General features: G+C 45.2%; 2 protein-coding genes across 4 annotated transcripts in view; one reads left to right on the top strand and one right to left on the bottom strand.

The window, feature by feature from the left end:
* On the bottom strand, positions 1 to 12,139 carry dele1 (DAP3 binding cell death enhancer 1). Of its 3 annotated transcripts, none has more exons than XM_024382721.1 (11): positions 11,926 to 12,139; positions 4,574 to 4,691; positions 4,216 to 4,318; positions 3,902 to 4,046; positions 3,449 to 3,625; positions 2,901 to 2,986; positions 2,595 to 2,813; positions 2,327 to 2,488; positions 2,111 to 2,203; positions 1,841 to 1,994; positions 1 to 1,710 (listed from the first exon to the last, which is right to left on the bottom strand). In XM_024382721.1, the coding sequence occupies exons 1-11, from the start codon at positions 11,954 to 11,956 to the stop codon at positions 1,484 to 1,486; spliced, it is 1,515 nt and encodes a 504-aa protein (XP_024238489.1). In that variant the 5' UTR covers positions 11,957 to 12,139; the 3' UTR covers positions 1 to 1,483. The 3 variants fall into 3 exon arrangements, with proteins under 3 accessions (XP_024238489.1, XP_024238488.1, XP_024238490.1); XM_024382720.2 differs by having other exon boundaries at positions 1 to 1,713; positions 11,926 to 12,138; XM_024382722.2 differs by lacking the exons at positions 4,574 to 4,691; positions 11,926 to 12,139 and having other exon boundaries at positions 1 to 1,713; positions 4,134 to 4,273.
* Positions 11,302 to 12,478, top strand: part of LOC112220824 (protein bicaudal C homolog 1-A-like) — an 18,035-nt gene continuing 16,858 nt past the window's right edge. Inside the window, exon 1 of the mRNA XM_042303034.1 lies at positions 11,302 to 11,393. The gene's annotated coding sequence lies outside the window, so the exon portion shown is untranslated. The remainder of the gene's footprint in view (positions 11,394 to 12,478) is intronic.

The following is a 12,478-nucleotide window of genomic DNA, read 5'->3' as shown; positions in this document are numbered from 1 at the left end:
TTGTATAAAGTAGCGTTATATTTTTATTGGTGTTAGACACCTTGTGCGTTCAGCAACAGTAGTGTTCCTAAAGCATGAGAAAATACACATACATAGCACATACAGTAACTTATGAATGAAAATACATACATGCACATAATACACAAGCCTCACGTTAAAGCCCAGGCCCCGTTAGAGAGTATCTTTATGTTTTCAATTACTGGACAGAGTTGGATAGTTAACCCCTGATAATAAATGGCAACATTGTTGGTAGTTTATGATAAACTTTGAAAAAAGGACAAAAATAAAATCACTTTTCATTCACATTCTTTTAGCCTAACTCTATGCCATTTTAAAACAGGGGCAAGTACACACCAGAGACACTGTACTTAGAGGCATAGCAGGCTAAGGCACATATTACACCAAGTGGCCAGTTTATTAGGTACACCACTCCATTTCACAAAAATGGTTCGATCCTACAGACAGTGAGTCATGTGGCCGTGGACTGCTTTATAAAGCAGACAGGCATTGATGCATTCAGTTACTGTTCGATTGACGTTAAAATGGACAAAACGAGTGACCGAAGCGACAATGAGCGTGGTGTGATCGTCGGTGCCAGGCACGGTGGTTCCAGTATCTCTGGAATGGCCGGCCTCCTGGGATTTTCACGGGTTTACCGAGAAGGGTGCGACAAACAAACATCCAGTCAGCAGCAGTCCTGTGGTCGAAAACAGCTCGTTGATGAGAGGTCGATGGACAATGGCCAGAATCGTGCAAGTTAACAGGCGTGCAAGCAAACACTCCTATCAGCTAAAAACAAGAAGAAGCAGCTCCAATGGATCACCAACACTGCTGCAACTGAAAACCTTTGCCTGGTCCGACGAATCCCAGTTCCTGTTGCGTCATGCTGATGGCAGAGTCAGGATTTGGCGTAAACAGTGTGAGTCCATGGCCCCACCCTGCCTGGTCTCAATGGTACTGGTAGGCTGGTGGCGGTGGTGTAATGTTTTCCTGGAAAATATTAGATCCCTTGATACCAATTGAGCAACGTTTCCATGCCCCAAAGAATTCAGGCTGTTTTGGAGGCAAAAGGGGGTCCGACCCGATAGTAGATAGGTCGTACCTAAGAAACTGGCCACAAAGTATATCTCAATACCATCTTTCTACCCACAGGGCAGTTTATTGTACCACAACTGACCAAGCTTGTGCCATGAGAGCATTACATTGGAAAAACACTGATAAAGGTAGAGGAAAAGTCAACAGGTAAAGCCATCCTTCCTATCTGACATGCATGTCTTTCAGACATGTATTGCCGTCTCCCATACTTACACACACGTTCCTCAAAACATTGACTTACACTACATACACATCCAGTTCTAAGTGCTGACAGTGAGACAGTAACCTCAGTAAGACACAACCGAGTGGTTAAACATGTGACAATGCTTTCCCTTTTCATCCTTATCCAATCACAACGACATTCGTAAGTCATGACTGTGTGCGCTAACTATCCCACTCCTAGAGTCCACCTCAAGGCGTTCCCCTCAAAGCTGGGGGGGTGGAGGGGGAGGGAGGGCGGAGGGGGACCCATACTCCCTGTGCTCCAGGAGTGTGGGAGGGGAAGGGTGGGGCCACTGGAGGGTGGGACAGGGGAGGGGAGGGTGGAGAGTGGTTCCCGCAGACGGTCCGATACGGAGAAGCACGGACAAGAGCGGATAGAACGCAGGACGGCATCTTCTAGAGGGAGAGAAAGGGGAGATCATATCAGAAGAATGTATTTCATTCAGATTTGTGTAAATAATAGGTTTTAGGGCAAATAAGCTAAGTGCAAATCTGAATTGAGTGAGAGTGTGTGTATCCTTACCCTCCACTCCACACGGGGGCGTCAGTAAGGTCTTGGCCTGGCTGCTTCCTGCCTGGGCAGCCCGCTGATAGAACCCTACTGCTGTTCTGAAACACTGAGGCACCCCGAACCCACTCTCATAACACTGGCCCAGGAACAGCAGCGCCTCGCTGTCCTACACATACCGATAGAGAAACACACATCTGATTCACACTACACTGAACTGAGAACAGGTTATGATGGATGAGTGAATGACAGTTGTTGAGTTTATGTGTAGAGGATGTCACTCACTCCGCTCTCTGCTGCCATCTTCAGGTAGTGCACAGACTTACGGCCGTCTCTGACTGGCTCCTGTGAGAACAGGGAACCCAGATACACTTGGGCCTGAGAGAGAGGGGAACGAGAGAAACAGGAAGACAGAACAAGACGACTTAAAATCATTGACTTTCAAATGTCGTCTTTTTGGCCAAGTCACACAATCATAACAGACACTTCCTTCTCACTCACCTCTTTCAGTCCAGCTGAGGCAGCCTGTTGCAGCAGGCTGATGGCTGAGTCCAGGTCCTTCTGTGTGCTCTGCTGCCCTCTGCTGCTGAGGAGGAGTTTGGCACAGCGGTACTGAGCCTGACTGTGACCCCCAGACGCTGCCTGGCTGTAGAAGTGAAGAGCCTGGAGAGTGAACACCATGAGGGGAGTCATGAGAGAAATGGGACAGGGAATTACAAATATCACCAATGCTAAAAGTCCAGATTTGGACTGTGAAAGTGTTTCTTACCTTCTCCCCGTCTTTGCCTACTCCCCTGCCTTTCTCGTAGCAGACTCCAGTGTTGAACTGGGCCTTGCAGTAACCCCGTCTGGCTGAGGCCAGGAAACAGGAGAAGGCTGCATCATAGTCCCCAGTCTTAGCACTCTCCAGACCGATGATGTTGAGGACTACAGGAACGCTGGAGTCGGCCACCTGCTGGAGGTTCTGGGCAGCCCCTGCTAGAGCATCCTAAAGATCACAGGGTCCGAGGTCATGAACAGAAGGACGCTTCACAATCAGACAGGAGTTAAACAGAGGATCAGCCTAAAAACATACCTGCTCATTCTGCTGCGGAGGCGCTTCTTGCTTTCTGGCTCTGCGTTTGTCTTCAGGATGGGAGGACTTTGAGAAGGACGCCTCCTCTGTAACATGGGAAGATTCAAGAATAAAATGTGTGCATGCGTTTAGGCCTGTGTTTGTAAATCAAGTAATCCGGTAGACATGAATATGTAAAGAATAACTATAATATAACTATACAAGTACAATTTCATATAAGAGAAATATAGTTACCCTGACCATTCACTGTTAGAATGTAAAGGGTGGCAGGTAGCCCAGAGAGGAGAGCCAGCAACCAGAGGGTTGCCAGTTCGAATCACGGGTCCGACAGGAAAAATCTATTGGGAAGTGAGCTGGCAACCAAGGGCTGCTGGTATTAAATCCTAGATGCCATTGAGAAAGGCACTTAAACCCCACAACACAGTGTGTGTGTCGTTCGGAGAGGTCGGGTTAAAAGCGCCAAATAAAGTCACATTTTGGTTGAGAGCTTGTCTGCAAATGGCCAATAAAGCGATTTGAACCTCTTGAAGGTAGAATGTGAGACTGACCTCTTCCAGAGGAGTGGTGACAGTCAGCGAGGAAGCCGTCAGCGATCGCATCTCCATGGAGCTGGTCAGAGCTGCTGTAGCCGTTACTGCTGCCGCTGGTGCTGCGTTGCTGGGCCTGCTGTCTCTGTGGCAGACAGCTCACACTCCTCCCTCTGGGCAGCACATCACAGCGAGACACTGGACGTACACAAAAGGAAGGAGATCAGACTCATTCTGCATTCATGTACTTTTAGAATGCTAGCACACACACACACACACACACACACACACACACACACACACACACACACACACACACACACACACACACACACACACACACACACACACACACACACACACACACACACACACACACACACACACACACACACACACACACCTGATCGTCATACCTTAAAATCATTCACTGGATGAATAGCTTGGGATTCTAGTGGTTGTGACATAACTCACGCATCTCCAGTAGGACGCGGTAGTCAAACTTCTGCAGGGTGTCCTGTACGGCCAGGCATCCTGTGTTCGGATTGGGTTCGGCCCCAGAGGACACTCGAGAGTGGACCCTCCTACAGATCTGCATCAACAGAACGGCAGCTGCCCCCTAGAGAAAGGTCATACATACGTCAACTTCACCATCGCCATGGGAAATACATGTTTGCAAATTTGGGAAAACGTGCCTGTAGTCTACATTTTAGGTGGAAGTGACGGTTCACTGGGAATGCTGGGTAATGTGTTTGTAACTGCGTGTTGGTTTCGTGGCCAGGTCATACCCAGCCCACAGCATCCAGAGCAGTGTAGCGCGGGAGCCCATCGTAGCAAAACTGAGAGGTCCTCTTCTTCCACCACTTGTCTCCATCCTCCCCTTTCTGAGAGCTGAGAGAGATGGAAAGAGAAAGGTAAAAGAGTAAGAGAGAAAATAAGTGGGTGATATGAGTGACATTTTTATAGACTTGTAGAGTTGTATTAAGTCATCACGGCAGGAGCCTCAACAGTCACGAGAGAGGGCGTTTGTCCCCATTTCCCCCCAACAGCACTCTACATGCACAGCAGAGACAGGCCAGGGCCCACAGAATGATGCAACCAGCTGCAAGGCTAGCGAGGAGGGAGGAAAATGAAGGGATGAGGTACCTGCTGTCGGGGGAGTGCCGGCCGGTGGAGAAGAAGGTGGAGGAGTGGATGACCTCATCCTCCACGTGATGATTCTGAGACAGGCACAGGGGGGCGTTGCCATGGCACCGGCTAAAAACTGGGAGAGGGGGACGGGACAAGATGGGTTGTATTGAGTTAGCCTGGAAGATACTGCTGATACCATCTGCATTTCCACTGCACATTTAATAGTGGGTTAAAGTCACATGCACATAGCACAAGCATTAGCCTTTTTTAATATTTCATATGCATAAGAAGCAGTCTTAAGTTGTTGTGTATTCTGTGCAACACAGGTCTTTATCGTCATCAGGATGTTCAAACAAACCACAAAACATAAGGTGTCACTAAACAGGTTACAGCAGCGGTTGGTTAGTCAATGTTTTGTAAACAGACCCCCAACCGGCTGGCTGATCACGGTTGGCACGGTGTAGGCTCGCCAACTGAACTCAACTCCACGATCGGAGTTGCCTGGAAACCTGAATTGCAGAAATGACCGTTTGACTCGGAAAAGTTTCCTCTCACGACCTCTACAAGCCAGAATGTTGAATAAAATGATATTTTAACGTCTTCGCCGGTTGTCCACGTGGTTGGTCCTTTTGACAGTAGGATTACGAGACACTATAATATGCACAGGAAAGTATAATTACATCAACTTTTCAAAGTACGGATAGTGCATTCGTGTTTCCTATCACCTGAAGCATGCACATAACCATAAACATTTGTATGAACTCTGCAAGTTTGCATGCATCTCGTGAATCTATTTTTATCTTGTGCACTTGCTTAAGGTGATATAAATCTGAATACACTACCAGTGCTTTGAAAAGTTTGTGATTATATACTAAACAAAAACATAAAAATGCATCATGTAGTGAACATTTTTCCATAGGCACAGAAAGCTTACTTCTTGCAAATTTTGTGCACACATTTGTTTACATCCTCTTCACCAGGTCTTGACCTGACTGCAGTTCTCTGTCGTCACAGACTTCAGTGGGCAAATGCTCACATTCGATGGCCACTGGCACGCTGGAGAAGTGTGCTCCTCACAGATGAATCACAGGTTTCAACTGTACCGGGCAGACGGAGTCACGCGAGTGAGCGGGTTGTTGATGTCAATGTTGTGAGCAAAGTGCCCCATAGTGGCGGTGGGGGTACGGTATGGGCCAGGATAAGCTACGGACAACAAAATTGCATTGGATCAATGGCAATTTGAATGCAGAGATACCGTGACGAGATCCTGAGGCGCATTGTCGTGTCGTTCATCCGCCGCCATCACATCCGTGCTCCAGCATGATAATGCATGGCCCCATGTTGCAAGGATCTGTACACAATTCCTACACAAAGCCAGAAGAGGACTGGCCACCCCACATATGCTCTTTCTAATTCTCTCTTTCTTTCTCTCTCTCAGAGGACCTGAGCCCTAGGACCATGCCCCAGGACTACCTGACATGATGACTCCTTGCTGTCCCCAGTCCACCTGACCGTGCTGCTGCTCCAGTTTCAACTGTTCTGCCTTATTATTCGACCATGCTGGTCATTTATGAACATTTGAACATCTTGGCCATGTTCTGTTATAATCTCCACCCGGCACAGCCAGAAGAGGACTGGCCACCCCACATAGCCTGGTTCCTCTCTAGGTTTCTTCCTAGGTTTTGGCATTTCTAGGGAGTTTTTCCTAGCCACCGTGCTTCTACACCTGCATTGCTTGCTGTTCGGGGTTTTAGGCTGGGTTTCTGTACAGCACTTTGAGATATCAGCTGATGTACGAAGGGCTATATAAATAAATTTGATTTGATTCCTAGAAGTGGAAACTGTCCCAGTTCTTTCATGGTATGCAAACTCACCTGACCTGTCACCCATTGAGCACGTTTGGGATGCTCTGGGTCGATGTGTACGGCAGTGTGTTCCAGTTCCCGCCGATATCCAGCAACTTCGTGAAGCCATTGAATAGCGAGACAACATTTCACGATCAACAGCCTGATCAACTCTATGCGAAGGAGATGTGTCGCACTGCATGAGGTAAATGGCGGTCACACCAGATACTGACTGGTTTTCTGATCCACGCCCCTACCTTTTTTTAAGGTACACTACATTACCAAAAGTATGTGAATACCTGCTCATCGAACGTCTCATTCCAAAATCATGGGAATTAATATGGAGTTGGTCCATATTGAGGTCAGGGCTCTGTGCCAACCAGTCAAGTTCTTTCACACCGATCTCAACAAACCATTTCTGTATAGACTCCACTTTGTGCACGGGGGCATTGTCATGTTGAAACAGTAAAGGGCCTTCCCCAAACTGTTGCCACAAAGTTGGAAGCACAGAATCGACTGGTATGTCACTGTATGCTGTAGCAGCCCCTGATCATTATTCCTCCTCCAAACTATATAGTTGACATTATGAATTAGGGCAGGTAGCGTTCCCCTGGCATCCGCCAAACCCAGATTCGTCAATCAGAATGCCAGATAGTGAAGCGTGATTCATCACTCCAGAGAACACATTTCCACTGCTCCAATGCCGGAGAGCTTTACACAACACCAGCCAACGCTTGGCATTGCACATGGTGATCTTAGGCTTGTGTGCGTCTCTCTGCCATGGAAACCCATTTCATGAAGCTCCCAACGAACAGTTCTTGTGCTGACGTTGCTTCCAGAGGCAGTTTGGAACTCGGTAGCGAGTGTTGCAACTAGAGGTCGACCAATTTAATCGGCATGGCCAATTAATTAGGGCCGGTCTCAAGTTTTCATAACAATCGGTAATCGGCCGATTACATTGCATTCCACAAAGAAACTGTGTGGCAGGAGCCAAGGTAAGTTGCTAGCTAGCATTAAAATGATCTTATAATTTTTTTTTTCAGTTTTTGATTTGTTAAAATTTTTTGAAATATCCAATAAATGTCGTTCCACTTCATGATTGTGTCGCACTTGTTGATTCTTCACAAAAAAATACAGTTTTATATCTTTATGTTTGAAGCCTGAAATGTGGCAAAAGGTCGCAAAGTTCAAGGGGGCCGAATACTTTCGCAAGGCACTGTAACTACACATGGTTGATGATATTACTAGGTTAACTAGCTTGTCCTGCGTTGCATATAATCAATGCGGTGCCTGTTAATTCATCATCGAATCACAGCCTACTTCGCCAAACGGGGGATGATTTAACAAAAGCACATTCGCGAAAAAAGCACAATCGTTGCACGAATGTACCATAAACATCAATGCCTTTCTTAAAATCAATACACATTTTTTAAAACCGGCATATTTAGTTAAAAGAAATGCATGTTAGCAAGCAATATTAACTATGGAAATTGTGTCACTTCTCTTGCGTTCATTGCACACAGAGTCAGGGTATATGCAACAGTTCGGGCCGCCTGGCTCGTTGTGAACTAATTTGCCAGAATTTTACATAATTATGACATAACATTGAAGGTTGTGCAATGTAACAGCAATATTTAGACTTAGGGTTGCCGCCCATTCTATAAAATATGGGACGGTTCCGTATTTCACTGAAAGAATAAACATTTGGTTTTTGAAATGATAGTTTCCGGATTTGACCATATTAATGACCAAAGGCTCGTATTTCTGTGTTTATTATACACTGCTCAAAAAAATAAAGGGAACACTAAAATAACACATCCTAGATCTGAATGAATGAAATATTTTTATTAAATACTTTTTTATTTACATAGTTGAATGTGCTGACAACAAAATCACACAAACATTATCAATGGAAATCATATTTATCAACCCATGGAGGTCTGGATTTGGAGTCACACTCAAAATTAAAGTGGAAAACCACACTACAGGCTGATCCAACTTTGATGTAATGTCCTTAAAACAAGTCAAAATGAGGCTCAGTAGTGTGTGTGGCCTCCACGTGCCTGTATGAACTCCCTAAAATGCCTGGGCATGCTCCTGATGAGGTGGCGGATGGTCTCCTGAGGGATCTCCTCCCAGACCTGGACTAAAGCATCCGCCAACTCCTGGACAGTCTGTGGTGCAACGTGGCATTTGTGGATGGACAGAGACATGATGTCCCAGATGTGCTCAATTGGATTCAGGTTTGGGGAACAGGCGGGCCAGTCCATAGCATCAATACCTTCCTCTTGCAGGAATTGCTGACACACTCCAGCCACATTAGGTCTAGCATTGTCTTGCATTAGGAGGAACCCAGGGCCAACCGACCCAGTATATGGTCTCACAAGGGGTCGAAGGATCTCATCTCGGTACCTAATGGCAGTCAGGCTACCTCAGGCGAGCACATGGAGGGCTGTGCAGCCCCACAAAGAAATGCCACCCCACACCATGACTGACCCACCGCCAAACCATGCTGGAGGATGTTGCAGGCAGCAGAACGTTCTCCACAGTGTCTCCAGACTCTGTCACATGTGCTCAGTGTGAACCTGCTTTCTTTCATCTGTGAAGAGCACAGGGCGCCAGTGGCGAATTTGCCAATCTTGGTGTTCTCTGGCAAATGCAAAACGCCCTGCACGGTGTTGGGCTGTAAGCATACCCTCATACCACCCTCATGGAGTCTGTTTCTGACCGTTTGAGCAGACACATGCACATTTGTGGCCTGCTGGAGGTCATTTTGCAGGGCTCTGGCAGTGATCCTCCTGCTCCTCCTTGCACAAAGGTGGAGGTAGCGGTCCTGCTGCTGGGTTGTTGCCCTCCTACGGCCTCCTCCACGTCTCCTGATGTACTGGCCTGTCTCCTGGTAGCGCCTCCATGCTCTGGACACTACGTTGACAGACACAGCAAACCTTCTTGCCACAGCTCGCATTGATGTGCCATCCTGGATGAGCTGCACTACCTGAGCCACTTGTGTGGGTTGTAAGACTCCATCTCATGCTACCACTAGGGTGAAAGCACCGCCAGCATTCAAAAGTGACCAAAACATCAGCCAGGAAGCATAGGAACTGAGAAGTGGTCTGTGGTCACCACCTGCAGAACCACTCCTTTATTGGGGGTGTCTTGCTAATTGCCTATAATTTCCACCTGTTGTCTATTCCATTTGCACAACAGCATGTGAAATTTATTGTCAATTAGTGTTGCTTCCTAAGTGGACAGTTTGATTTCACAGAAGTGTGATTGACTTGGAGTTACATTGTGTTGTTTAAGTGTTCCCTTTATTTTTTGAGCAGTGTATTGTAATTAAGTCTATGATTTGATAGAGCAGTCTGCCTGAGTGGTGGTAGGAGGCAGCAGGATCGTAATCATTCAATCAAACTTGACTGCGTTGTCCCAGCAGCTCTTAGCAATGCTTGCTTCACATTGCTGTTTATGACTTCAAGCCTATCAACTCCTGAGATTAGGCTGGCAATACTAAAGTGCCTATTAGAACGTCCAATAGTCAAAAGGTATATTAAATACAAATGGTATGGAGAAAAATAGTTGACGCGTCTTAATTCCTATAATAACTACAAGTTAAACTTCTTAACTGGGAATATTGAACCACCAGCTTTTATTCTCATGTTTTGAGCAAGGAACTTAAACGTTTGCTTTTTTACATGGCACATATTGCACTTTTATTTTATTTTCCAACACTGTGTTTTTGCATTATTTAAACCAAATTGAGCATGTTTAATTATTTCTTCGAGACCTAATAGATTTGATTTATGTATTGTATTAAGTTAAAATAAAAGTGTTCATTGTTCATTCAGTGTTGTTGTAATTGCCATTATTACAAAAAAAAAAATATATATATATATATATATATGCTATAGATTATTTTGATCATGCGGACAGGTATGTGTTCCGGGTAGCCTCTGAGAATAACATTGACGTAAACATGGACACGGTGACGGAATAAATAATCAGGAGCATGCCCAGGCATTGTAGGGAGTTCATACAGGCACGTGGAGGCCACACACACTACTGAGCCTCATTTTGACTTGTTTTAAGGACATTACATCAAAGTTGGATCAGCCTGTAGTGTGCTATTGTTGTGAAGTGGAAACATCTAGGAGCAACAACGGCTCAGCAGTGAATTGGTAGGCCACACAAGCTCACAGAACAGGACCGCTGAAGCATGTACAAATTGTCTGTCCTTGGTTGCGACTAGAGGTTGACCGATTATGATTTTTCATCGCTGATACCGATTATTGGAGGTCCAAAAAAAGCCGATACCTGTTAATCAGACAAATTATTATATATCAGTTATCGGCCTTTTTTGGACCTCCAATAATCGGTATCAGCGATGAAAAATCATAATCGGTCAACCTCTAGTCGCAACCAAGGACAGACAATTTGTACATGCTTCAGCGGTCCCGTTCTGTGAGCTTGTGTGGCCTACCAATTCACTGCTGAGCCGTTGTTGCTCCTAGATGTTTCCACTTCACAACAATAGCACTTACAGTTGACCAGGGCAGCTCTAGCAGGGCAGAAATTTGACAAAGTGACTTGCTGGAAAGGTGGCATCCTATGACAGTACCACATTGGAAGTCACTGAACTCTTCAGTAAGGCCCTTCTACTGCCAATGTTTGTCTATGGAGATTGCATGGTTGTGTGCGAAATTTTATACACCTGTCAGCAACGTCTGTGGCTGAAATAGCCAAATCTACATAAACAATATATACAAAAGTGTCTTTATTCCCAGTCATGTGAAATGAATAGATTAGGGCCTAAATAATTTATTTCAATTGACTGATGTCCTTATATTAACTATAACTAAAATCTTTGGAATTGTTTCCTGTTACGTTTATCATTTTATTCAGTGTACTTTCCTGTGGGTATATTGTCTCGTATTATTTCCGCCAAAAGGACCAATCGCACCGACAACCGGTAAAGGACCATCCGCACCGGTAAAGTATGTTAACATATCATTTCATTCAACATTCTGGCTTGTAGAGGTCGTGAGATAACTTTCCTTATTCAAAATGTCTGGCCGACGTAGAATTCTATGCAATTCTCCGTCGGATTTCCAGTCAACGATTCGAGTTGAGTTTAATCGGCTAAGTGAAGGCAGTGTCAATTTAAGCACCCATAAAACAACGATTTGTGGAGCAGAAAGTAGTACCCAAATGCTGGTTTACGCATACATTGAGCATGATCTGCCTCAGTTTTAAACAGACGTCCTGCATAAATTAGTGCATTCTAGAACTTTAGAGAACTTACGAGATAGCAAGCATGTCAATGATTTTAGTTCGTGCGCATAACACTGTAACGTTACTCTCATCCCAAATCAAATATTAGCTAGCTGGATAGCTAATTGATTTGCAAATCTAGATAAAACAATGTTACACTTCTATAGACGAATCTATCAAACTTCGACCCGAGTGCATAAACAAGGCTGGCTAGCTAAAGTTAATGGAGAAAATTGTTAATGATATTAAGTTTACCTCTTCCAACAAGCCCTTGTACTCTCCACATATTTCGTTGTCCTAGGGCGAGTCTCAAGATTAATATTTCTACATAATTGCGCTAAATGAGTCTCTTTAAAAAAATATTCAGGGGAGTTTTCTCTCCATGAGTACAGTAACGTTAGCGCTACCTAACTGGAAAAATTAAGCATTGAACAGTCACGAATTATTTAGGAAGGTGGCGGGCAACGTCACCCGGAAATAGCAAAACGTGAAGTGATGCAAGAAGGTTGTTTGCGGTTACACATTGCCATCTAGCGGCTGTCATGGTTAGAACAAATCTAATAAAAACACATTTGAACCTTTATTTAACTAGGCAAGCCAGTTAAGAAAAAAATATTATTTTTATCTACCCAGAACAAATCCTCCCCTAACCCGGACGACGCTGGGACAATTGTGCTCCGCCCTATGGGACTCCCGATCAGGGCCGGTTGTGACACAGCCTGGGAACGAACAAGGGTCTGTAGTGAGGCCCTAGACCTCTGCACCACTTGGGAGAACTAAATCAAATCAAATTGTATTTGTCACATGC

The sequence above is a fragment of the Oncorhynchus tshawytscha genome, linkage group LG21 (genome assembly GCF_018296145.1).
Source record: "Oncorhynchus tshawytscha isolate Ot180627B linkage group LG21, Otsh_v2.0, whole genome shotgun sequence".
Taxonomy (NCBI): domain Eukaryota; kingdom Metazoa; phylum Chordata; class Actinopteri; order Salmoniformes; family Salmonidae; genus Oncorhynchus; species Oncorhynchus tshawytscha.
This window is presented reverse-complemented; position numbering and strand designations above follow the sequence as displayed.